Genomic DNA, 26,747 nt, shown 5'->3' with positions numbered 1-26,747 from the left:
TTAATTCTCACTTTAGTGCTATGAATTAGGTACTATCAGTAGTGTGCCAGTAGATGTCTAACAACTGGCTCTCCAGGGAAGGGAGAAGCCTAAATTGTATTGTTTGCCAATTTTCATGGTGCAAATAAATACTCCCAGAGTGGTTAATTTCAAGCTACCAATGAGAATCGATGAACCCAGAGTTGGGAAGAAATGTTCTCCATTATATGGTATTTCCATCCTATGGATACTCTACTTGTAAATAGCTTCAAGAATATAGCCAAGGGCTTCCCTGGTGGCGCAGTGGTTAAGAATCTACCTGCCAATGCAGGGGACACGGGTTCGAGCCCTGGTCTGGGAAGATCCCACATGCCGCGGAGCGTCTAGGCCCGTGAGGCACAACTACTGAGCCTGCGCGTCTGAAGCCTGTGCTCCGCAACAGGAGAGGCCACGACAGTGAGAGGCCCGCGCACCGCGATGAAGAGTGGCCCCCGCTCGCCACAACTGGAGAAGGCCCTCGCACAGAAACGAAGACCCAACACAGCCAAAAAAGCACAAAAATTTATTAAAAAAAATATATATATATAGCTAATAGTAAACTGTATTAAAGTGATTAGGAAATGATAAGTTTTGAATATCTATTTGAATATTTATGCCTTTCTTTTTAATGAAATGTATTTAACTATAACTGAACAAAGGAAGCTCTAGAAAAATGCCTACAACATGTTCGCATTTTTGTGCATAAGAGAAAATTCTCTACCCCGTATATGTGTATAAATGTTTGTTTGATCAAAAAAGAGTAAACTCTTAAAATGGGTTACTTCAGAGATGGGGAATTGAGGATGCCAATAGACTGATTCTCTTTTTCTTATCATAGCTCTCTACTAGTTGATGGTTTTACAACCATCGTATTGTGCTTTTATGATCAAAAATAATTTATAAAATTTTCTTTTTTTTTTTTTGGCCCTGCTGCGTGGCTTGCGGGATCTCAGTTCCTCGACCAGGTATTGAACTCGATTGAACTTGGGCAGTGGAAGTGCTGAGTCCTCACCCCTGGGAACACCTGATAAAAGGGTTTTTGTGTTTTTTTTACTGTGAAACTAGAATCGGGAGGTAAGAAGTGACTTTTCTATTAAACGGTTTTAGAAGTGAAGGAAATTATGATAATTGTAAAGGTTGAGGAATGTTCAACTTTTCATTTTGAAATTAGTTTGTTGACTTGTTCATTGTCTTTCCTTCTAGAACAGAAGGTCCGCGGCAGTCGATACCTGTGTGTCCAAAGTCTTGGGCCCAGCCACCAGCATCACTCCCTTACACTAGTATAATTGCTTCTGAACCCATCTCACTGCTTCTGCTCTTTCCTTCTGTATTAATTTGCTAGGGCTGCCATACCAAAGGACCACAAACTGGGTGGCTCAAAACCACAGAAATGTATTGCCTCACAGTTCTGGAGGCCAGAAGTCCAAGATCAAGGTATTGGCAAGGTTGGGTCCTTCTGAGGCTGTGAGAGAGAATCTGTTCCAGTTCCTGGTGCCTCTCTTCCAGTTCCTAGTGCCTCTCTTCCAGTTCCTGGTGGTTTGCTGGCAATTCCTTGGTGTTCCCTGGCTTGCAGCTGCAACACTTCAGTCTCTGCTTCTGTTGTCCCATGGGTCTCTCCCCTCCTGTGTCTGTGTATCTTCTACTCTTCTTGAGGCGAAGAAGTCATTTTGGATTAAGGGTCCACCATACTCCACTAAGACCATCTTAACTGATTACATTGGCAATGGCCCTGTTTCCAAAGAAGGCCACTCTCTGAGGTACTGGGGGTTAGGACTCCAACGTATCTTTCATGGGGACACACTTCAACCCATAATGCCTTCCTACAGTCAGCTCTGTATGGAGCTGCCAGAGAAAACTTTTAAAAATTTAAACTGGTTCACTCTCCGAGTTCCCCATCATATCAAGACCTGAACTATGGCCACCATACCTTACTTCCTCTGGTCCCTGCATCTTTCTCCATCCATATCTCTTAGTATTCTGAGCTAACCACACTGACTGTCTTTCTATTCCTAGAGCATTCCATGTGCCTTTCCCCTTCAGAGTCTTTGCTGTTCCTTCTGTCTGAAACGTGCTTCCACCAGATGTGTGCCTGGCTCTCATTCTCATGTCCTCCAGGTCTTCCCATCCAGGGCCAACTCCTTTGAGAGGTCTACTCTGACCCTAACCCCTAGAACAGGGGCCACTCCTGTATCCTCTTGTTCAGTTTTCTTTATAATGCTCAGTACTACATGGCATTATATCTTATATTTATTTGTTTGTTATATTACATATCTCCCCCCTGGAATGTAAGCTCCTCAGGGGAAGGGATTTTTTAAAATTTGAAAAGCTTTCAGATATTTTAATGTACTTTTTAGTTAAACTTTTGAACAGGTGACTCATTTACATGGTTGAAAGTGAAAATGATATAAAAAGATATCCAGAGAAGGCTCTTTCCCATTTCTGGGGACTATCCAGTTTCTGACTATCCAGTTTCCCTGACCCCCATAGAAAACCATTTTTACTAGTCTCCCAGTATCTCTTTATGCAACTACAATACGTATTTGTATATATGTTCATATATATTCTTGTTTTCCCATCTTATACTGAAGATGTCATTTAATACATAGTTGGCCCCTTGCATTTATGTTCCTTCAAAATATTTCCTGGACATCATCCCATATCAGTTTATATAGAACTTTCTCATTCTTTTTTAAACAGCTCTATAGTATTCCCTTTTGGGAACATACTGGAGTTATCACTTCCCTACTGATAAATACTTGTGGCTTCCATCTTTTGTTATATGCGACGGGGATTTCCATGCTGTATCCCCAGAGTTTTGAAGTCTTTCTGCACAGAGCGGACTGTCAATAAACAATTGTAGAGAGGATGAAAGATGAATGAACCAATATGAATGAGCCAAGGAGGGTAGTAGGAAAGGAGCCAAGGGCGGCTCGCCGGTGCTGCACGGAGGCCCCAACAGGTGGCGCTGTAGGCGGCGGTCGCGCCTGGCCGGGGGGTGGGGGTGGGGGCCCGCCGCTCTTGCCGTAGGCGCAGACGGCGGCGCGGGGACGAGCGTGGGGGGTAGGGCGAGTCATATGACCCGTTCGGCTTCCTGGCTTCGGCCGCTGCAGCCGCCAGCCCGTGCCCGCCAGCGTCGCGCCGGGGTCCCGAGGAGCCTTTGGGGGGTCCGGGCTGAGGCCCACTTGTGTGGAGGTCGTCGCCACCGCTGCCTGCCCGCTCACCCGTCCGTCCTTCCTCCCGGCCGCCATCATGCTGGCTCTCATCTCCCGCCTGCTGGACTGGTTCCGCTCGCTCTTCTGGAAGGAGGAGATGGAGCTGACGCTCGTAGGGCTGCAGTACTCGGGCAAGACCACCTTCGTCAATGTCATCGCGGTGAGTGCTCTCCCGCTCACCCGCCCGGGGCGCCGCAGCCCTCGCGTCCGGCGCGGGGTCCGCGCGCAGGCCCGGCTTGGGGGTCTCCTCTGCGCGGCGGGCTCTTGGGAGTGTGTGTGTATTGGGGGAGGGAGTAGGCGTGCTTGTCACCTCTCCTAGGGTTAGGACTCGGAGCTTCGCGTGTGTTGGTGGCTGAAGTGTAGCGCTGAGATCGGCAGCTGAAGGGTTAATTCCATTTAGTTGTTCCAAGCGCCGTGTTCTTATCGCGGCCGGGGTTTGGAAAGGGTGGAATTGGCCTTGTCACATTTTTAAGGCGCTTGGGGGATTGGGGTTTCCTTCGGGTTTGGTCTGTGAGGGCAGCGGAAGGGTTAACTCCAGCTTGTCACTTTCCTGAAGGGTGGGATTTGGCGACTCTGTGTGTCCCGTGAGAAAGCATAAAAATTGAGATCCTCTCAACTAGCCACTCGGGACGAAGAACCCCGATGTAGGAAAGCAGGGGACCGGTGGGGACTCATTCCTGAATTCTGTGGGCAGCTTCTCCGCTGTAATTTAGTTACTGGTTTTCACTCGTTTCCCGAGGGGCCAAGATCAAGTTGATTGTGCTGCGCTCCCCGGTAAAGCTGGGGAGGGACATTTCCAGCCAATCCAAAGTAGTGCACAGCTTTTGTTTTATTTTAATTTATTCTACATTTTATTTATCTAATTGAGGTGTAATTGATTTATAAATGCACAGCTTTTATTAAGCCGAGCAGTTAGGGGGTCTCTGCATTTCTAGAGCTAAATGTCCTCATCTAGGGGGTAAGATCTGCAGCCAGCGTCAAGTTAACTACGTTGAAAAAGCGGGGGTGGTCTTTTGTAATGGTGCTTCTTAAATGAAGGGAGGGGAAGGGTCTGGGCAGGAACGTAGCTTATTCCACGCCCAGGGAATGGGTGTCTGGGAGGGGAATTGCCCTGGGAGCCTATATACAATGTGGTGTTTATTCAGCAGTGATTGAGGGGAAGGAGGATCATTCAGTTTTGCTTGTCTGGTTGGCTGGGGAAAGAATAAGAGCGAAAGATTCTCGTCAGTCTTTATTTACAGCCCAGGAGTTGCTGTGACTCAGTCTTAGCTGATAGGGGCTTGTGCCTGCCCAGCTACCCCAAAGAGAGATGGTAGCAGTTCCTCCACCGTTTGGATGATGGGTGAAAAAATAGGCGACTAGCTGTCCAACTGGTTGGGTTACTGAAATTATTCAAACACGCCTTCCTTGTTAGGGAACACAACTCGTGGAACTCGTGCCTCTTAGTCCTTGCAGTTATAGAGCAACAGGAATGAGTAAGACTTGGAGAAACAGAGATCAGCAGAAATCCGAACTTCCTTTGAGGAATGTTGCATATAAACAAAGAAAATTGGCCTACTTTTTGGGCTCTTTTTGTACAATATGATTGGGGGGGGTGCTTGAGATGACTATTTTTTCAACAGTCATAAAAAAGTGGAATGTGTATCTAGTACCACTAAAATCAGTAAGGAAAAACTTTGGGCTAAGTATCCATATTCGAACTTTTGTATGATGGGGAAAAGATCAGCCTGAGTGCAGCTGAGCTCATTTAACTGTACATTTTCTGATATTCCTTTCAGACAAGAATTGGTGTCTCCTCCTAAATTCTATCTTTTTGACAAGACTGGATTAATTTATAGTGTATATAGGTGTATTACTACAGTCAGTCTTGTTTGTTGCAGAGAAGTAGTTATTCTTGGGAAACCTAAAAAAAGTTTAGTAAATCTTTGAGGAACTTCTAAAAATATAAGCTCAATTTTCCATGCTTGTGTTTTCAGTAGACAGTGTAGCTTAGTATAATGAGCATGAACTTTGAAATCAAGCATCCCTGGGTTTGCAGTCTGGCTCTGCCACTTAGCAGCCTTGTATCCTCTTTCAGTCCTTGATTTCCCATCTATTAAGAGGAGATAATAATAGGTTTCTTACAGAGTTGCTGTGAGTACCTGAAATGACAGATGTTAAGTGACTCGCATCGTGCCTGCCTATAGAAGGGGTTAGATAAATGGTAACTGCTGTTATTATTTGTAGTGGGTATACTCGTTTAATGCAGAAACGATATTTTGAAAAATATTCAGAAAGGAATTAGCTGGGGTCATTTCCGTCTTTGAATTTGTGTATGTATCCAAATGTGGACTGCTGTAGTGTATTCCTAGATTGTGGCAAGTAATCACATCATGTCCTCCCCCTTCCCCCCTTTTTTGCATTAGATTATTTTGACATCTGGAAAGCTGTTGAACTCAAAGTGAACCGTTATTTTAACGTTAGACTCTTCGTTGCGTTTTGTTTTGGCCGCGCGGTACAAGTTGGGGGATCTTAGTACCCCGACCAGGGATTGAACCTGGATCTTTGGCAGTGAGAGCTCTGAGTCCTAACCCCTGGACCGCCAGGGAATTCCCTATACCATTCTTTTTGAATGATACGATGTGGGTAGGTTCTGTTAAGAAAAAATCGTGACGGTAATTGCCCGTGGCCTTTAGGATGCTGGAAAAAAGAGACCTCAGTAAATTTCATGCCTTTTTTTAAACCTCAGATTTTAACCTAATCTGTGGTTCTTATAGAATATATTGAGGGTGAGGAATAAGTAATTAAAAGTGAATTTACAGAGTTTTAGATAGAAACAGTGTGTCCAAAATAGTAAATTTAGCTTTATCTTAAAAAAAATCAACTGCATTCTTTGTATAAAGTGTTTGATTTATAGACTCAGAAATTCAGACGCGTTGACTCCTACGTGTTACTTTAGAAAGTTGGCTGTTTATTTCTCAAATTCAACTAGTAACTTGCCAGGTAGGAAAAGCTTCAGGTGAAGCCAATTTTCTTAGGTAAAAATCAACTTTTTGTAAATGTCAAATTAAAATGTGTCTATATTTTCTGCCTTAAAAGTTAAGAAAACTTTGATGTCATTTAACTTACTCAAAAGGTTTGTGAAACTGAATTACTTACATGCAGGGTTTGGTCCATTCTGAAATTAGGCAATTTGCTTACGGAGAGTTTCAGTCCTCAAATTCATATTCTTATGGTTTCAAACCCCAAATGATACTTCATGTTATCTAATGTTTTATGTAGAGACACTTAATATACATAGTGTTCTCTTTGTTTTGAACATTAAAAAAACGGAAAAGAAGCACATCTAGTCTTTAATTTTTTTGATTAGTGTTAGGAAATGAAATACTGCCCATTGCTAAGTATTATGGCAGTTATTACGTAATAAAACATGTGTCTTGTATGTGTAATGTACGTTGAGTAATCTTTATTTTTAACTGAAACCCTTAGGTGGGTTATAGGATACTTACGAAGAAATGTTTAATAGGATTTACCAAAATGTTATGGGATAAGTTTTATAGACATTGTGTATTTTTGAAATTAGTAGTATTATAAAAATTTGTCTACATTTTTGTGAAGTGTCAATAGCTCAAAGGTTAATCCAAGGAAAAGTTTATTACTGCTGAGAGTTAGGAAAAGGAGATATTTGGAAAGATTGTAGAAATCTGGACCTAGAATAATTTTTTTAAGAGTTTGTAAAAACCTTAATTAAGTAGTCTAATTTTACCCTCATTTTAGAGATGTAGGTAGGAGATCCAGAAAGGTTAAGTGAAATTCCTAAGGCTAATTAGTAGCTGAGATAAAATTAGAACCCAGGGCCAGTGCACTTTCTACTTATCTGCCTCTGTAGATCTACCTGAGGTTAGAACCATAGAGCTGTGAATTGGGAGCTCTTAACCCTTTAAACATCTTTTTTGAATATAAATATACTCTTACGAATCTGGATAGCATTTTAGATCCAACCTTCTTAAGCATATTGACTAACATTTGAGGAATATACACACACACACACAGTGTTTGTGTGTGTGTGTGTATTTGAAGACATGAATTAGAGGAAAGAATGATAATCTATGGAAAGTAGCAATAGTGGAATATTATAATACTATGTTTGCACATTTGAATAACTGGCTCACAGGCATTGTTAGGTTATTGAACTACGTTTAATATCTTTTAAGAGCAGAAATAGTTCTGTGATCAGAGTGCTTCTTATTGAATTACATTGGGGTAAGAAGGGCAAAAGTAGTTTTTAAAGAAAACATGCTCACCTGTAAAGTTTAGCAAATCTGAAACTTGACTGTAGGAGCTGGCCTTCCAGTGAGGTCATCTTCAGATACGGATTCAGAGTTGTGGAACAGGAGGCATCCTGCTAAGGAGCATTTCTTCAAAGTTCTTTACCCCCTTTCCCATTGTGTTTTCCATGCAGGCTTAGAATCTCAAAGCAAAATGTTCTCCGTAAGAAGCTGTTAAGAGTGCATTAGGCGCTTTAACTTACTAACTTAGAGGATATTTCACAACTTAAAGCACTGCGGTTCTCAGAGGTAAAGTGGAGTATCAGTGAACATGGATACAAAATACATTGCACCTATTAGAGAACAGTTATTTACATATTATTTTTAGAAGATCTAGTTTTTTTCCTAATTATCAAAATAGCACAGGGTCATTAGTAGAAATTTGAAAAGAATACTATAAAATAGAAGAAACCACTTGTTATCTCCACCATCCAAAGTTAACTACTGTCAGCATACCAGAGTATTTCCTTTTCATCTTTTTTTTTTTTTAAAAAGTATATATCTAAATGGCTAAAAAAGTCTTGAGATAATGTTTGTATCCTGGTTTGTTTTCTTTTAATTACGGTGTACACATTTTTCTGTGTCTAAAACCATCTTTAATTCCTTCATAATTTATCTTGTTATAGCATATCTTGTGGATATACCACAGTATATTTGATCATTTCCTCATTATTGGACAGTTGAGTGGTTTGCAGGGTTTTGCTGTTGTACATCAGTTTGATCTGCATTTCCTGAGGAGGGGTTCCAGAGTTGGCGTCACTGGGTCAAGGGTATGAACATATTTCATGTCGAATGGCCAAATTGCTTTCCAGAAAGTATGCACTCCTACTGAGAAGGTCTTCTGAACAAAACTTGGACTTCATTTAAACACTTTGTCCTGTGGTATTTTTAGGGCATACTTAGTTTTGTTGGTAAGGTAAAATTAACCAGCAGTATTTTTAAACTATCCTATCAGATAATTGCTCTGTTTCTTTGTTTAATGTTTTAAGAAGTACCTATTTATGCTTCAGCAACTGATAAGACTGAGACTATAGAGAACATAATTCCTTTTTCAGTTTTCTTTTTTACTGAACTTTGCAGGCAAGCCATATAAATACAGCTCATTCCCTTTAGCTATCACAGCCTAATTTGTTTTAAACTTCCGGTGGATTGCATTAGGGGTTTGTATTCCAGAATTACGGCATGTTTCCGTGCAGTCCTTACCTAATCTTGCTCTATTATAGTGGGATGCTGCTCACTTTTTTTGGGGGGGTGGTGTATTAAAAGCAATTTTTCCTAAACCAGAGTCTAAGAAAGTTTGCCAGGTAGACCACTTTTTGAAGCTATAGCGTATGAAATTTTTAAGTTTATAACTTGAGTATCATTTATACTTGTAAAAGTTGATTCATGTCTTTTGAGCTCTTGTATGAAAAAAACAAAGGAAAAAAATATTAACCTGTCTGCTGAATAGGTCAAAATCAAACGATAATTTAAGGTATTTAGTTTTTCTGAGACAGGACAAACCAAAATTGAAATCTGTAATGGAGTGATTTGAGTTAATTTCTTTCTTCAAAGTAAAAACCACAAGTCTTACATTCTATTGTGCTATTTTTTAAAGGTTACATTGCTTTTTGTTTTTAATAAATTTATTTATTTTATTTATTTATTTTTGGTTGTGTTGGGTCTTCGTTGCTGCGCACGGGCTTTCTCTAGTTGCGGTGAGCATGGGCTACTCTTCATGGCAGTGCGGGGGCTTCTTATTGCGGTGCTTCTCTTGTTGCAGAGAATGGGCTCTTGAAGTGCGGGCTTCAGTAGTTGTGGCTTGCAGGCTCTAGAGCACAGGCTCAGTAGTTGTGGCGCATGGACTCAGTTGCTCCGTGGCATGTGGTATCTTGCCAGACCAGGGCTCGAACCTGTGTCCCCTGCATTGGCAGGCAGATTCTTAACCACTCTGCCACCAGGGAAGTCCCGTTATATTGTTTCCTAAATTAGATATTGGATCTTGTATTTGGATATGACTTTGCCCAGTTTTATGTAATAGAATAAGATTCTTATTTCATATCCTGACAGAAACTTTTTTAAAAAATTAAAATATTAGGGCTTCCCTGGTGGCGCAGTGGTTGAGAGTCCGCCTGCCGATGCAGGGGACACGGGTTCGTGCCCCGGTCCGGGAAGATCCCACGTGCCGCGGAGCGGCTGGGCCCGTGAGCCGTGGCCGCTGAGCCTGTGCGTCCGGAGCCTGTGCTCCGCAACGGGAGAGGCCACGGCAGTGAGAGGCCCGCGTACCGCAAAAAAAAAAAAAAAAAAAATTAAAATATTAATAAAGCTTTAGGGTTCATTTAGAAATTATCTCTAATAATACTGTATTTTAAAAAAATTATAATACTGGCAAAATAATTTTAGGATTCAGGTATCTAAGTAGTGACACTTCTCTTGAAAATTGAGGGCTTTCCTCCTAAACTGGGCTAGAAAAGTAATCATTTGTTAAAAAAAAATTGTATGATGATTGGCAAAATGATTCTAAAAATGTCTTTTGTATCAATTTACTTGATGACAGTTACTTAAGCATCTACCAAAATAGTGTTACTGTAAGAATATATTTTGAGCCTAAGTTTGTTGGTATATGAATGTGGTATGGTTGAGTTTATTTGGAATATGTATAAGTGGCTACATGAATTAGAATGCATGGAGGTTGGGAGTTGAAAGCCAGACTGTTTAGGTCCAGATCCTGACTATTAACACCTGTGCTATTTTTGGCAAGCTATTTAACCACTCAGTATCTGCTTCCTTACTTGTAAAATGGGAATAATGGTAGTTTCTACCTCATGGAGTTATTACGGGTTTATACTTCTAAAACACTGAACAGTGATCAAAATAAGGCATGTGTTAGCTGCTAGGTTACTATAATGTGATCTCCTTGAGAGCAGGGAATTCTCTCTTTTTTGTTCACTGATGTGTTCCAAGTGTCTTAAACAGTTTCTGGCATACACTAGGTGCTAACATGTATTTTCCAATGGACAAATATTACATTTAAAATATAAAATAAAGAACAAGTGTCTTTTGAACCCATATTCATATTTCAGTATGCAAAGTGTAGCATAATGTTAGGAATGAGAGTTTTGCAGTCATAGATTTGGATTTGAATATTGACTTGGCTGTATATCACTTGTATTAGCATCTGTGTGTTTCATTTTTTCCTCCTCTGTAAAATGTAGATGGTCAAAGAACTGCCTCCTGGAGTGGTTTTCAGAATTAAATGAATGTATGTAAAGTGCTTAGCACTGTGCTTGGCACATAGAGAGCGCTCTAAATGGTAACTGTTATGTGTCAGGGGTAACGTTTGATGTAATCATCAGCCTTTATGCTCAATTATCATTTAGATTTCTCTTAATTATATTTAAATATTTGTAGCTTTTGTTTAGGAAGTAAGGTTTGGTTTTGTTTAATTCTTGGAAAAGTTTTGAGCACGTTATATTTTATCATGTTGAATTTTTTTGATAGCTGAGATGGGCTGGTAGAAAAAATGTTTTAGCCTCCTGGATAGGCTAGTTTTTTTTTTTTTTTTTTTTTGTGGTACGCGGGCCTTTCACTGTTGTGGCCTCTCCCGTTGCGGAGCACAGGCTCTGGATGCGCAGGCTCAGTGGCCATGGCTCACGGGCCCAGCCGCTCCGCGGCATGTGGGATCTTCCCAGACCGGGGCACGAACCTGTGTCCCCTGCATCGGCAGGCAGACTCTCAACCACTACGCCACCAGGGAAGCCCTAGGCTAGTTATTATTATTATTTTTTTGTGTGGTATGTGGGCCTCTCACTGTTGTGGCCTCTCCCATTGCGGAGCACAGGCTCCGGACGCGCAGGCCCAACGGCCATGGCTCACGGGCCCAGCCGCTCCGCGGCATGTGGGATCCTCCCAGACCAGGGCACGAACCCGTGTCCCCCGCATCGGCAGGCGGACTCCCAACCACTGCGCCACCAGGGGAGCCCTAGGCTAGTTATTTTTGATGAACCTACTCATATAATTCTTCCTTTTAGAAAATGAGGTTAATAGATCTATATACTTCTCCTTGGACTGTGTGTGTGTGTGTGGGGGGGGTATTTGTTATGGAAAGAATTCACAGGGAATTGGAAATCTGAGTTGTTCTTTTGTTTGTCCCACCACTGACTAATGGCAGGACTGTGGACAAGTCGTTTAACTTGTCTGTTCTTTGGTTTTGATGCTTGTGAAGAGTGAATAAACACTGACAGCCTTATTGTTTGGGAATTTAGTGGTGCTTTCCTGTACCTGGAATTGGAATTCTTACTCATAGATCAGAGAATAAAATAAAAGTATAAAGGCTCCAGTATAAAATGCCGGTTATAAGATCCCAGCCTCTTGCCAGAAGAAAAGCTGAGATGGTTTGCTGCTTTATTTAAGAGGTGGAAAGGTAGACTGATCCCAACAGGAAGAAAAGAGTGAACCTTTTGAGTAGTACCTGCCCTCTAGAATTCAGGTGTCCTGTACAAATGTATGCTTAGATGAAATTTTTAAATTTGTATTAAACCATAGTAGTGCTTTTTGTGTATGTTTGTTGTAGTTTTTAAACCAGGATTTAAGATCCAGGTGGATTTCAGTCACTGTTGACAGCTGTAAATTTGCAAGCCCCAGCAGGCGCTATTTTGTGTCTGTGTTGGCCTGTTCCCCTAGATGAGAAGTGGGCTCTGCAGACTGCATGCAGGCTGGGCCAGAAAGGGCTTTTGGCAGAGTTTCCTCTCTTAAGGTGGCTTAAGGTGTCTGGTTTAGACACTCATCACTAGGCTACTTTTTCTTTACTATTTTCTTGAAAGCTCATTTTGTCTGGAGAATGGTTTAACACAAATATATAGATTTAATCATTTCTGAATAGTTTCTTTCAGAGGAAAAACTGGGAAATGGAGGAAATTCACTTTTTTCTCCCTCTAAAATCTACCTGTTGCACTCCACTAGCTGTTGGTTTCCTTATTTTGATCTTATTACTTCTTCATTCAGTGACTGAATTAAAAAACTTAAAACATTTAAAAAAATACACAAAATCCATATTGTTTAAAAAAGAAGTGTGGATATACAGATTGGAAAAAATAATCTTTAATACCATTAAGATTTAATCACTATTAATATTAAGCTGCATATCCTTCAGATTTTTTTCCTCTCCCTTTATATATACAAATATCGGCTTTTTAAAAATTGATGTATTTGACATATAATATTATATTAATTTTAGTTGTATAACATAAAGATTCTATGTTTGTATATACTGTGACATAATCACAACAGCCAAGTCCAGTTAACATCATCACTACCATACATAGTTAGAATTTTTTTCTTGTGATGATTACTCTTGTAGTAACTGCAAATATACAATACAGTATAGTCAGTATACAGTGACTATAGTCACTTTTCTGTACATTACATCTCATGACTTATGTATGTATTTTGTAACTGGAAGTTTGTACCTTTTGATCTCCTTTCACCTATTCCAGCCCCAATCTGTTCTCCGTCTATGAGCTGGGATTTTTTGTGTTTTGTTTTAGATTCCATATATGTGTCTTTCTCTGTCCCACTTATCTCACTTAGCATAATGCCCAGTATATGCTTTCTTGACAACATTGATGGGATCATGCTGTACATACTGAGTGGTCTCTTGTAGTCTACTTGATTTACCTACTTTGACGGCTAATAGGCAACTCATGTTCAGTCAGTTCAAGACGGAATTCCTGATCCCTTCCTGTCTCGATCCAAGGAACCAACATCTACCCTTATCTTAAAAATATTTTTTTAAAAAAGAAAAAAAGGATGTTACAGGCTTTAATTAACCCTTATGTGTACATTTTGGTTACAGGCATGATTTTCCACTGTTGAGTGATTGAAATGTTGGCGCCTAAAACTTTCATTTTGTAGTTTTCTTTGGAGTTCCAGGAAGTGGGCCAAATGATTTGACCAGCTTTAACCTTTACATTTCCCTGTCATCCTGTGTATGGTAGGTATCTTCCCCAGTCAGGATTGATCATGTCACCTCCATTGTAATTTTCACCACACTTACCACCATCAGAGATTATCTTGCTTAGTGTCTTCATCTGTTTTCTGAATATAAATTCCATAGGGGCAGGGCTTTTTCCTTTTTTCATTGGTGCATCCCAGTGCAAAGAACAGTGCCTGGCACATAGTAAGCTCTCTAAATGTTGAGTGAATGAATGAATATAACAGCAAAGTAGTGTATCTATTCTTTTATACTCAGATTGTGTGCAAGGCATCATGGTAGGAGATGATTCATAAATGTATCAGGCAGCGTTATTTGTGGTAGAGTATTTGCCTCATAGTAGCCATGTAGAGGATAGAAATACTAAGTGCCTTAAAATTGGCACATAATGTTATGGGAATCTCCCCACCCTCACGGAAGACATCAGGGGAGTTTTAGAAAGGCAGTTTGCTGGCTTTGGGTGGGACTGTGTTGAGAATGGCCATGGAGCTGAGCTTTGAGTAGGGTGGTTTTCATTCATTCAGTGGGTATTTGAAGCAGTGTTCTAGGCAACATACGCATAATGAAGAACAAAAGAGATATGGTTCCTTCTGTGGTGGAGCTTCTAGTGCCATGAAGGAACAGTAGGAGACGCAAAGACACAATTGAGGGCAAGAACTTTTGTCAGATTGAGTGTAACCTGCATGAAGGGAAAAAAACCCCAAAAGGCTAGAAAAATAGGTTGAATCAGTTAACACAAAGCCTTGAGTAAATTTGAATCTGTAGGCATGGGGAGCCATTGAAGATTTTTGTTCATGGGAATGAAGACCTGTGTTTCCAAAGGACTAATTTAGTGGCAATATAGAGAGCATCAAGAAAGAAATTGGTTACAAGATTATTACAAAAGTCTAGTTGAGAGGTAATTAAGTGGGGTGGGGAGTAAGAGAAAGTAGTGAGCTTTATTATGGAAGTGGAGTGGGTACAGTTGAGCAGTTGAGTCAGATGTACAGGGCAAAGGGGAATTTGTAGTCAAAGACCTTTTTAAGGATTTAAGTGAATGGTGGGGAATGTGGTTGTGTGATCAACAAGCAGCACATATTGGGGTAGAGAAGGGGGAATGGGTGAAGAGAAGGGGATAAGTTGAGTATAGAATGTATTATATAATTAATGATATAAAGGGAATGCTGTTTGGGAAGGGAATTAGTACTATATTCACATACAGTGGCACTAAAGCTGAGAATTGAAATTTCATCCAAAGTCTTTCCAGTGTTTTGTATGCAAAGAGCAAGCAGAATATCTCCACTCCTTCAGAATTGCAGTTGGACTATCTTTTTTTTAAAATAAATTTATTTATTTTATCTTTGGCTGAGTTGGGTCTTCGTTGCTGCGCGTGGGCTTTCTCTAGTTGTGGTGAGCGGGGGCCACTCTTCGTTGCGGTGCGCGGGCTTCTCATTGCGGTGGCTTCTCTTTCTTGTAGAGCACGGGCTCTAGGCATGCGGGCTTCAGTAGTTGTGGCACACGGGCCCGGCAGTTGTGGCTCATGGGCTCTAGAGCGCAGGCTCAGTAGTTGTGATGCACGGGGCTTAGTTGCTCCGTGGCATGTGGGATCTTCCCGGACCAAGGATCGAACCTGTGTCCCCTGCATTGGCAGGCGGATTCTTAACCACTACGCCACCAGGGAAGCCCCAGTTGGACTATCTTGATTTATTTTTGGTGCTTAGGTGCATTAATCCGTGCCCAGAATGCAGGCCTTCCATAACAGGTCCTTTACGCAGCTGAATGAAGGCTGTGTGTTCAGAGTGACTCATACTCTTTTATAGTCTTGGAAACCCTTGCTACTTTGAAGAGGAATGTTTCTATCCCTGGAACATGTCTGGTTTAGTGTCTTTCTACTGAAGAGAAAAGTTGGTATGTGTAATTTATTTTTTTTAAACATAAAGAGTATCCGGTATGTTGGGATTTTTTCTTAGGTGCTGGGTAAGCTTATAGATAGTATTAGGCTTAGAATATCATTTTTTCTTTCTTGTCAGGTTACATTACTGATTATTTTACTGTGTGGTTGCAAAAACAAAGTGTGATCCTCAGTTCTCATATCTCAGGCAGTTTGATGTCTGCTTAGAGACTCACTAAGTGCAGTCTGTCGTGGATTTATAGTGCTCAAAGACATCAGTTCCTCTTGGAACATGTGGACATTTACCATAAAATAAGACAGGAAGTGGCTCTGCCACCTACACTATGTCGTTCTCGAGGGTGGTTAACACAAAGAATGTTCCTAGACCACCTATTTCTTTTAATTTATTTAATTTATTTATTTTTGGCTGCATTGGGTCTTCAGTGCTGCGTGTGGGCTTTCTCTAGTTGCGGCGAGCGGAGGCCACTCTTCATTGTGGTGCGCGGGCTTCTCATTACGGTGGCTTCTCTTGTGGCAGAGCACGGGCTCTAGGCGCATGGGCTTCAGTAGTTGTGGCACGTGGACTCAGTAGTTGTGGCTCGCAGGCTCTAGAGCGCAGGCTCGGTAGTTGTGGCGCATGGGCCTAGTTGCTCCGCGGCACGTGGGATCTTCCTGGACCAGGGCTCAAACCCGTGTCCCCTGAATTGGCAGGCGGATTGTTAACCACTGTGCCACCAGAGAAGCCCCATCGTACTATTTCTTAATCCTCCTTTTCCTTTATTTCCATCACACAGGGCATTCAAGAAAAATCTTTTCATTTATTTAGTTAATGAAACAGTTGACTGTTTTATGAAGTGCTTTCGCACACAATGCATTGTATGATTTTTTTTGGCTCCTTTGTTAAGTGGATATTCATTATATAGGGTAAAGAAAGGTTTAAGTGACACAGTTTTTAGATAGATCTAAAGTTCAATTCCAGTGCTCAGTCTGAATGTTGTATTCCATAAAGAAGGTGAACTATGATGAATCCATGTGGACAGACAAATCCTTTAGGATTTTACTTTGCCACCTGATAAGTACAGTTCTTCCAAGTCCTGTGACAGACTAGTTTGGAAATTGGACATGACCTTGTGGTGTTCCATATGCGATTTTAGCTTTCTTTGGCTGTTTGTTGCCAAATACTTTGTCTGGTTTACTGGTTGTTTAAATAGCCCCTATTTTATCGTTTCTAGGAGCATTTCTAAATCTTAGTGTTTTCTTGTGTTTTTGTGAGACTTAGGAGGGGGTCTTAAATTTGCCAATGTGGGTATGGGGAGAAGGATAGAGGAAGCAGGCCTTTGGAATCCATGTTAGACTGTGGTAATGAAGGAGAATGAGACACCCAAGATAGCAACCGCCACCCCCCCACACACTTGTATTTTGGCCTACAATACAGTTTTTATCTCCCGGTGTTCCTTTTCCCTTAGATGACACTGTCTTACACATTGTTTAGGTCCCAGATCTGTGAAACCTTGCCCCAACTCTTCTCCCAGGCAAAGTTAATTGTCCCTTGCTCTGTTGTCATAATACTTTGTTCAGAATTGTATTTGAGCCAGTTATCTGTTCATCTGTCCCTACCTCCAGACTGTAAACTTACTTATTATTATTTATGCCCGCTAAGTGTAGCTCTGGGCCTGACTCAGTAGGTGCTTCATAATTATTGACTTAATAGAGTGAAGCAGTGTCGGGTCATGTTTAAGTATGTTGGGTCAGACAGGCCTAAATTTGAATTCTAGATCTGTCAAAGCTCTGTGATGCCCTCAAAATTTTAGTTTGCTCATTGGTGATTTGGGAGTGAGACTAGGTACCCCAGGGACTCATGGTATGAGGTAAGGTAATCAGCACAATCCCTGGCATATAGTGAATGCTCCGTAGTTAGTAATTATCATTGCAGTTGATGTGATGTTTGGGAATTAGGGCAGGGGCATGGGCTCCAGTTAGATGGTAGGTGAAATGGAAACCCCTCACTCCTCAAGTGAGCACTGAGTAGGGCTTCAATTTCAGCGGGGGATGAAAGGCTCCTGAGTGTCAGGGTAGAGGTGTAATGGGCGCTGGGGACCAGTTTCTAATTCTTTTTTTTTTTTTTTTGCGGTACGCGGGCCTCTTACTGCTGATGGCCCCTCCCGTTGTTGTTGTTGCTTTTGAGCGTCCTAACGTTGCCTTCTGGACAAATGATGACCCTTGCTTATTTATCAACAAATAACCCTCAAATGCCTGAAGTATTATATTCAAGTAGTGAATAACATTAGGGCTTTGACGTTTAGACTTGGGTTCAAATCCCAGATTTGCCACTATTTAGCTGAGTGTGTGACCTTGAGACCTTGACCTCTAACTTCCATTTCTGTAAAGCGAGGCCAACAAATCAACTGGTGTTGTGCTGCTATTGTTATTTTGTTTGTTTGTTTGTTTGTTTGTTTGTGTGTGTGCTGTACGCGGGCCTCTCACTGCCCTGGCCTCTCCCGTTGCGAAGCACAGGCTCCGGACGCGCAGGCTCAGCGGCCACGGCTCACGGGCCCAGCCGCTCCGCGGCACGTGGGATCCTCCCAGACCGGGGCACGAACCCGCGTCCCCTGCACTGGCAGGCGGACTCTCAACCCCTGCGCCACCAGGGAAGCCCTGTTATTTTTATTGTTATTAATAGGGTGAGCCAGCAGCATGTATTCTAGCTAATAACTAACGTATTCTTGATGCAGTAATCACATATAACTGGAAAATATTCTTGTTACTTCAGCCTGTTGCTGCACTTCCAGTTCCCTTCCAAGCTCCCCACCCGGATGGTAGTAGGTGGGGTTGTAGACAGCTACTGAATAAATAATGATGTTAGCATCTTAGAAGGCTCTGCAGTTCGGAACCTGAGCAGTGTACAGTGACTCAGTGTTTCATGACTGTCCATCATTTAAGAGCTGAGTTTCAGTATGAAGCAATTCTGATAACACTGACTGGGCTAATGGAGTAACTTTACAGTGTTTCATGTTTCTTTGGGGACACCCAGAGAGCCAGAGGGTGAAAAATAGCCATTGAGAGAGACCGTATTCAGATCATTTTGTGCAGCCATGCCACTGTACTGCAAAACTGATAAACATTGAATGAGAGATGCCTCCGCTGATACACAAATAAATAGATAGCTAAAAGAATTGATGTATTTTAGTTTAAAATGTTTTTAGGGAATTACTAACTTTAATATTTTAAAAAGTAAACAGCGCTGCTAAACATTTTACAGTGGGGGAAGACAAAGCAGCCCACATGATGTTATCAGTGGAGGAGGTAAGTTTGTAAATCCACAAGGCCAGAAAATGTGACAAGTGGGCAGTAAAGGACTAGTCAATTAAAAGCCATGTTGTAATGTATCCTAATGATAGGTCCCACAGTTTGCTTTCTCCAGAGTCTGACATCAGAATTGTGTTTATAAACATTTTCTTGTCTCCACTACGTCTGTCAAGAATGCCTAGGCTAGGGCTTCCCTGCTGGCGCAGTGGTTAAGGATCCGCCTGCCAATGCAGGGGACACGGGTTCGAGCCCTGGTCCAGGAAGATCCCACATGCCGCAGAGCAACTAAGCCCGTGCGCCACAACTACTGAGCCTGCACTCTAGAGCCCATGAGCCACAACTGCTGAGCCCGTGTGCCACAGCTACTGAGCCTGTGCTCTAGAGCCCGGGCTCCACAACAAGAGGAGCACTGCAATGAGAAACCCGGGCACCGCAACGAAAAGTAGCCCCCGCTCTCCACAACTAGAGAAAGCCCGCGTACAGCAACGAAGACCCAATGCAGCCAAAAATAAATAAATAAAATAAATAAGTTTAAAAAAATGCCTAGGGTAGTCTTTAAAAGATAAGGTAAGATTGCCTATCTGTTTTATGAAATAATTGTGGGGCATGGTTTTAGTAGCTTCATTTATCTTCCAGATGGAAACGAGAACTGATAAGAGGTCACACGTATGCTGTCATCAGGAAAGATATGCTGTAATCCTAGGTTACATTTAGAGGATTTTTCATTCTGACATTTAAGGGTTCCAAGTAGCAATAGTAGTCATGGATTAAATTCTAAACTAGGAGACGGTTTCTTGGTACTTTCTAAGTAATGTCTTTGACATTTGTTTGATTGCAGATCTAAAAAGCCACTAATGGATATTACAGTTTCAGTGGGCAGTGAAATTTGTTTGCCTGGAAATAGATTGAGGCAGCCTCAGACAATTGTGTAAAACGTTGCCAACAGTTAGATTTCTTCATGGCCTAGAAAAACTCCTGTATAACTTCCCTTAAAGAAATGGAGCTGGGCTTCCCTGGTGGCGCAGTGGTTGAGAGTCCGCCTGCCGATGCAGGGGACACAGGTTTGTGCCCCGGTCCGGGAGGATCCCACATGCCGCGGAGCGGCTGGGCCCGTGAGCCATGGCCGCTGAGCCTGCGCGTCCGGAGCCTGTGCTCCGCAGCGGGAGAGGCCACAACAGTGAGAGGCCCGCGTACCGCAAAAAATAAAAAAAAAATAAAAAAAAGAAAAAGAAATGGAGCTGAACAGGAAGCAAAAGTAGTTAATGGATTATCTTGGATCTGGGAGTTCTGAATGTGTCAGTTCAGTTCCTACAGCGTGTCCTGTCTAAGAGAAGTTAGGGCAATATGCAATACAGAGCTTGCGGGGCTCCTAGTGACCTTGCTACTCATATTCTTTCAGAGGTGGCAATGGTCATGGCATCATCTTCCTATACAGGATGTGATCGCTTGTTTTCTTCACTTTGGGGACCATGTGTGGCAGTTTTAAATTTAATGCTCTTTTGGTGCCTCAGGAACTAAGCTTCATGGATAAATTCCAACACAGATTAATCTTGTCTTTAATTCTCTACTTAGAGAATATTGGAGCAGGTTTTCACACTGCTTAAAATTGAAATATGGGTACAGTCAGAAGAGAAAAGACACCCTTGGGGAAGCAGTTTTATGTGTGGAACTGATTTGTTGTATTCTGAAAATTAGAATGAATGGTTCCTGGGATACCAGGAACCATCGAGGAGTTACCACCAGTAACCTCCTGGCAGGGGAGCTTGGCATGCTCCCACTCCGCTACCCTTCCCCACCAGTCTCTATCTGGGCCTAGAGATTTCTATTTAAGAAGATTTAAAATTACTTATTCCATTTCTTTAATAAATAGAGGACTGTTAAAGTTTTCTTCCTTGGTAAGTTTTGATAGATTGTGACTTTTAAGGAATTGGTCCATTGCACTGGAGTTGTTGAATTTGTGTGCATAGAGTTCATAGTATTTCCTTATTATCCCTTTAATGTCTGTAGAGTTTAGTGATATCTCTTCCTTCATTGTTGGTATTCATAATTTTTGTCTCCTCTTTTTTCATTTGTTAGTTTATCAGTTTTATTTATCTTTAGAGAACCAGCTCTTGGTTCCATTGATTTGCTTCTATGGATTTTCTGTTCAGTGTTATTAATTACTGCTCTTACTATTTTCTTCTGCTTGTTTTGGATGTATTTTGCTCTCCCTCCCCCCCTCCCCAGTTTTATTGAGATATAATTGACATAAACACTGGGTAAGTTTAAGGTAATACAGCATAATTACTTGGCTTTCATATATTGTGATGAAATGATTGTCACAAGTTTAGTTAATACTCATCACCTCTAGATACAAAAAAAGAGGAAAAAAATTTTTTTCTTGTGATAACTCTTCGTATTTTACTCTCTTAACCTTCAAATATACCATACAGTAGTGTTAACTATAGTCATCATGTTGTACATATCTTTTCTTTTTCTAATTTAAGTTGTTAATTTGATACCCTTCTTCTTCTTTAATATAAACATTTGAGTCTTTGAATTTCCTTCTAAGCATTGCTTTAGCTGCATCCCACAAATTTGGATGTGTTTTTGATTTAGTTCCTTGAGCCTTCCTCCTTGCCCCATAGATTATATATAATCAAGTGTTTGGTTATTTCCAGATACTTCTGTATTAATTATTTCTAGTTTAATTCCATTGTAATCAGAGAACATACTTTGTATGACTTGAACCTTTTAAAATTGCTTAAGTGTTGTTTGATGGCCAGCATATGGTTTATCTTGAATGTTCCATGTTTACTTGAAAATAGTGTATATTCTGCCCTTTTTGAGTGGAGTGTTGTATAAATGTCAGTTAGACCTAGTTGATTGTTGGTGATGTTAACTTCTGCACCCTTGCTTGTTTTCTTGCTACTTGTTCTGTCAATTAAGGGAGGAATCCTGAAGTCTCTATAATTGTGGGTTTATTTCTCCTTTTAGTTCCATCAGTTTTAAATTTATCTTGAAGCTTTGTTGTTAGGTGCATACATGTTTAGGATGTTATATGCTCTTGGTGAATTGATTCTTTTATCATTATTTAGGGTGCCTCTTTATCCTTGGTAATTTTCCTTGCTCTGAAGTCTGTCTTGATATTGATATAGCTACTCCAGCTTTCTTTTGGTTAGTCGTTGCATGGTGATACTCTTTCTAGCCTTTTCCTTTTAACCTACCTCTGTCATTATATTTGAAGTGGATTTCTTGAAGATAGCATATAGTTGGGTCTTTTTAAAAATATATATATTCCGACAGTCTGTCTTTTAGTTGGTGTGTTTAGACTACTTATACTGTAATTATTGGTATGTTTGGATTTAGTTCTACCATTTTGTTTGTTTTGTTTGTCTCCTTTGATTTTTGTTCCCTTTTTCCTCTTCTGTTTTCTATTCATTCTTCAGTATTTTAATTTATTGAGGTTTTGACTGTTATCTTTGTATGGCTCCTTTAGTGGTTATTCTTGGGATTAAAATATACATACTTTACCTAGTTTACTTAGAATTAGTACATATCACTTCATGTGGAATGTAGAAACCTTACCACCATATAGGTTCGTTTACCTTCTTCCCTTTATGTGGTGCTTGTCATATCGTATCTACATACATTGAAAACCATACCGGACAATGTTGTGATTTTTACTTTCAACCACCAAACATTTTATAGTAAAGAGAAAGTGAATACTTTATTACATTTACTCAGATATTATCATTTCTATTGCTTTCCCTTAATTACTGAAGCTCTAGGTTAGTTTCTTTTATGGCTGAAGAATTTCCTTTAGTATTTCTTTTAGAGCATATCTGCCAGTTGCAAATTCTTTTAGTCTTTCTTCCTTTGAGGATGTCTTTATTATCTTCATTCCTAAAGGATGTTTTCCCTGGATATAGAGTTCTAGGTTGACAGTCCTTTTTTTTCACCCAGCGCTTTTGAATAGGCATTTATTATTTGTGATGAGAAATTCATAATCATTCAAATTGTTATTCTCATGTCATATATCATTTCTCTCTGGCTACTTTCAAGATTTTTTCTTTGTCTTTGGTCTCAGCAGTTCAATCATGATGTATCTGGGTGTGGATTTCTCTGAGCTTACCCCACTTTGGGTTTGGTGCATTTCTTGAATCTGTAAGTTTGTCTTTCACCAAATTTTGAACATTTTCAGCCATTTTCTCTCTCTCTCTTTTTCTTTATTGTATAATTGACATCGAACATTATGTTAGTTTCATGTGTGAAGTAAAATGATTCAATATTTGTATACGTTGCAAAATGATTACCACAATAAGTGTAGTTAACCTCTGTCACCTTACATAGTTGCCAAGAAACTTTTTTTTCTTGTGATGAGAACTTGTAAGATTTACTCTTATCAACTTTCAGATATTTAATATAGTATTATTAACTTTTGTCACCATGCTGTACATTATATCCCCATGACTTACTTATTTTATAACTGGAAGTTTGTAACTTTTGACCCTTTCACTCATTTCTCTTACCCCCCATCCCGCATTTCTGGCAACCAGCTGTTTGTTCTCTATCTATAAGCTTAGTTTTTTTGCTGTTTTGTTTTTAGATTCCACATATAAGTGAGAGCTTTTAATATTTGTCTTTCTTTGTCTGACTTTTTTCACTTAGCATAATACCCTTGAGGTCCGTCTGTGTTGTTCCAAATGGCAAGATCTCATTCTTTTTAAAGACTGAATAATGTTCCATTGTGCGTGTGTGTGTATGGGCGTGCACATGTTTATATGTCTATTAATCTGTCACATTTAAAAAATCTTTTCATTTGACACTGGACACTTAGGTTGTTTCCATATTTTGGCTGTTGTAAATAATGTTGCACTGAACATGGGGATGCATATATCTTCTTGGGTTAGAGTCTTCATTTGCTTCAGATAAATACCCAGAAGTGGAATTACTCGATCATATGGTAGTTCTGTTTTTAATTTTTTGAGGAACTTCCAGACCATTTTCCAAAGTGGCCAATAGTGCCAATTTACCTTACCATCAAGAGTGTACAAGGGTTTCCTTTTCCCCACATCCTTGCCAAAACTTGTTATTTGTTGTCTTTTTGATAATAGCCATTCTAACAGGTGTGAGGTGATATTTTCTTGTAGTTTTAATTTGCATTTCTGTGATGATTAGTGATGCTGAGCACTTTTTCATGTACCCGTTGGCTATCTATATGTCTTCTTCGGAAAAATGTGTTTTCAGATCTTCTGACCAGTTTTTAACCAATTGCTTGTTTTTCTAGCTTTTGAGTTGTATGAGTTCTTACATTTTGGATATCAGCCCTTTATCAGGTACATGATTTACATATATTTTTCCTATTTGGTAAGTCGCTTTTTCATTTTGTTGATGGTTTCCTTTGCTGTGCAGAAGCTTTTTAGTTTGATGTAGTTTCACTTGTTTATTTTTGCTTTTGTTGCTTTTGGTGTTAGATTAAAAAAATTGTCACCAAGACCTGTGGCAAGGAGCTTATTGCCTATGTCTTCTTCCAGGAGCGTTATGGTTTCAGGTCTTTTATGTTCAAGTCCTTAATTCACTTTGAGTTAATTTTTTTAATATGGTGTAAGATAGTGAGTGGTACAGTTTCGTTCTTTGGTCAGTGAACCTGGACCACTATCCAGTTTTTTGGTTGTCCAGTTTTCCCAATGCCATTGATTGGAGTGGCTGTCTTTTCCTTATTGTATATTCTTAGCTCCTTTATCATAAATCAGTTTATTTCTGAGTTCTCTATTCTGTCCCATTGATTTTTGTGGTTTTTTTAGGCTCATACAATACTGTTTTGATTATTGCAGCTTTGTAATAGAGTATGAAATCAGGCAGCATGATGCCTCTAAATTTGTTCTTTTTTCTCAAGATTGTTTTGACTCTTTGAAGTCTTTTGTGGTATCATTCTTTTTCTCTTATTCTTGGATTTCAGTGACCTGAATGTTAGACGTTTTTATAGTCTTATGGATCCTTGAGGCTCTGTTCATTTTTTCCCCCAATCTTTTTTTCTGTTTCTTTCAGCTTGGAATAACTTCTCTTGATCTATCTTCAACTTCATTGAGTTTTTTTCTGTCACCTCCATTCTTCTATTAGCCCATCCATTGAGGTGGGTTTTGTTTTTTTGTTTTGTTTTTGTTTGTTGTAAATTTTGGTTATTGTATTTTTCAGTTCTAAGATTTCCACCTGGTTCTATTTTATGGCTTTTATTTACACTCTGAAACTTTCTATTCCATTCATTTCAACAGTGTTTGCCCTTCTTGGAGTATGGTTATGATAGCTAGTCTTTGATATTTCCATTATTTGGGTTATTTTGATGTTGGCATCTGTTCAGTGTCTTTTTCCCTTGCTACTTGAAATTTTCTTAATCTTCACATATTCAGTTATTTTGGATAGTTTGAATATTATGAGACTCTGGGTTTTGTTTAAATTCTTTGGAGAATGTTGATTTGTTGTTTTGTTTTAGCAGGCATTTGGCCCAGTTAGGTTCAGGCCACAAACTCCAATCAACCTTCTTTGGTCTTTGGTTTTTGGTTCTAATGTCAGTCCAGTTTGCAGTAGTACTGTTTGGATCATTCCTGCCTGTACACTACTGAGGGGATTAACCAGAAATCTGGCTAGTGGTCTACCTCATAGTTTAGTTCTCAAGGCCTTTGGTAAGTTGTTTAGGGTCAGACCCACATATCACAGTTTGAGGATGAGCCCAGGAGTTCAGATACAACTTATAGGGTTCATTTCCCTAGTCCCTTCCTTTATGAATCTCCCTGATACTGACTCACAGGGCTCTTCCCCTCCCCGCTTCCTGATCCTCTGGCTATAAAGTTCTGGGTGGTTGGATGGAGTCAGTCTCCTTGCTTTGCTGTGCCCTTCCGTCAACTGAATCTCTCAGGAGCTAAGTGGTAGGAGAGAGAATAAAGACCAAAAAAAAAAAAAAAAATCAACAGGGATTTCTCCCTCTATCACCCCCAGTGCTCTTCCCATCCACTCCACCCCCAAGTACTTTCCACAGTTCGTATGGTTAGAGAAGATTCCTCCTCTCAAGGTACTTGTTTGGCCATAGCTGCTGTTAGGTGCTCACAGCTTCAAGACTTGGTTTGTCTGGGGGCTATGGCAGGAGAAAGGATAAAACCCAGGGCATTTCTCCCGCTTTCTCTGTCCTATTACCCACCTTCCTGCCTGCCCCCCCCCCCACAAACAGCCATACACAGTCCTCCTACCAAAAAGAGAAGGCTCCTCTCTAAGCTTTTTCTGTTCATGCTTGGTATACATTTCTGGCAGTTGGGCTGCCTTTGATCCAGGCTCTGGGAGAATGAGGGAAGAAAAAAAAGCAAAAAAGCAACTAGGAAATAGCATCAGATTGCTTATGTTGTTTTTTTTTTCTTTTGAGGATATATTTATTCAAAAAATTTTTAATAGATCTTCATTGGAGTATAATTGCTTCACAATACTTTGTTAGTTTCTGTTGCACAGCAAAGTGAATCAGCCATGCATACACATGTCCCCATATCCCCTCCCTCTCCCACCCCTCTAGGTCATCGCAAAGCACCGAGCTGACTTCCCTGTGCTATGGTGCTGCTTCCCATCAGCCAACTATTTTACATTCGGTGGTGTGTATATGTCGATGCTACCCCAGCTTCGCCCTCCCACCCCATGTCCTCAAGTCCATTCTCTATGTCTACCTCTTTATTCCTGCCCTACAACTAGGTTCATCAGCACTTTTTTTTTTTTTTAGATTTTATATATATGCGTTCGCATACGGTATTTGTTTTTCTCTTTCTGACTTCACTCTGTATGACAGACTCTGGGTCCATCCACCTCACTACAAATAACTCAATTTCGTTTCTTTTTATGGCTGCGTAATATTCCATTGTACATATGTGCCACATTTTCTTTATCCATTCATCTGTCCATGGACACTTAAGTTGCTTCCATGTCCTGGCTATTGTAAATAGTGCTTCATTGAACATTGTGGTACATGACTCTTTTTGAATTATGGTTTTCTTAGGGTATATGCCCAGTAGCGGGATTGCTGTGTTGTATGGCAGTTCTATTTTTAC

General features: G+C 40.4%; 1 protein-coding gene across 1 annotated transcript in view; it reads left to right on the top strand.

Annotated features, from left to right (window-relative positions):
• The first annotated feature begins 3,054 nt into the window (after window positions 1-3,054).
• Window positions 3,055-26,747, top strand: part of ARL8B (ARF like GTPase 8B) — a 59,805-nt gene continuing 36,112 nt past the window's right edge. Inside the window, exon 1 of the mRNA XM_081246499.1 lies at window positions 3,055-3,390. Within this exon, the coding sequence (XP_081102625.1) occupies window positions 3,268-3,390 (123 nt within the window). The 5' untranslated portion in view covers window positions 3,055-3,267. The remainder of the gene's footprint in view (window positions 3,391-26,747) is intronic.

The sequence above is a fragment of the Mesoplodon bidens genome (genome assembly GCF_964165515.1).
Source record: "Mesoplodon bidens genome assembly, chromosome: 10".
NCBI classification, from domain to species: domain Eukaryota; kingdom Metazoa; phylum Chordata; class Mammalia; order Artiodactyla; family Ziphiidae; genus Mesoplodon; species Mesoplodon bidens.
The sequence above is the reverse complement of the archived record's forward strand: the minus strand, read 5'-3'. Positions and strand labels throughout refer to the sequence as shown.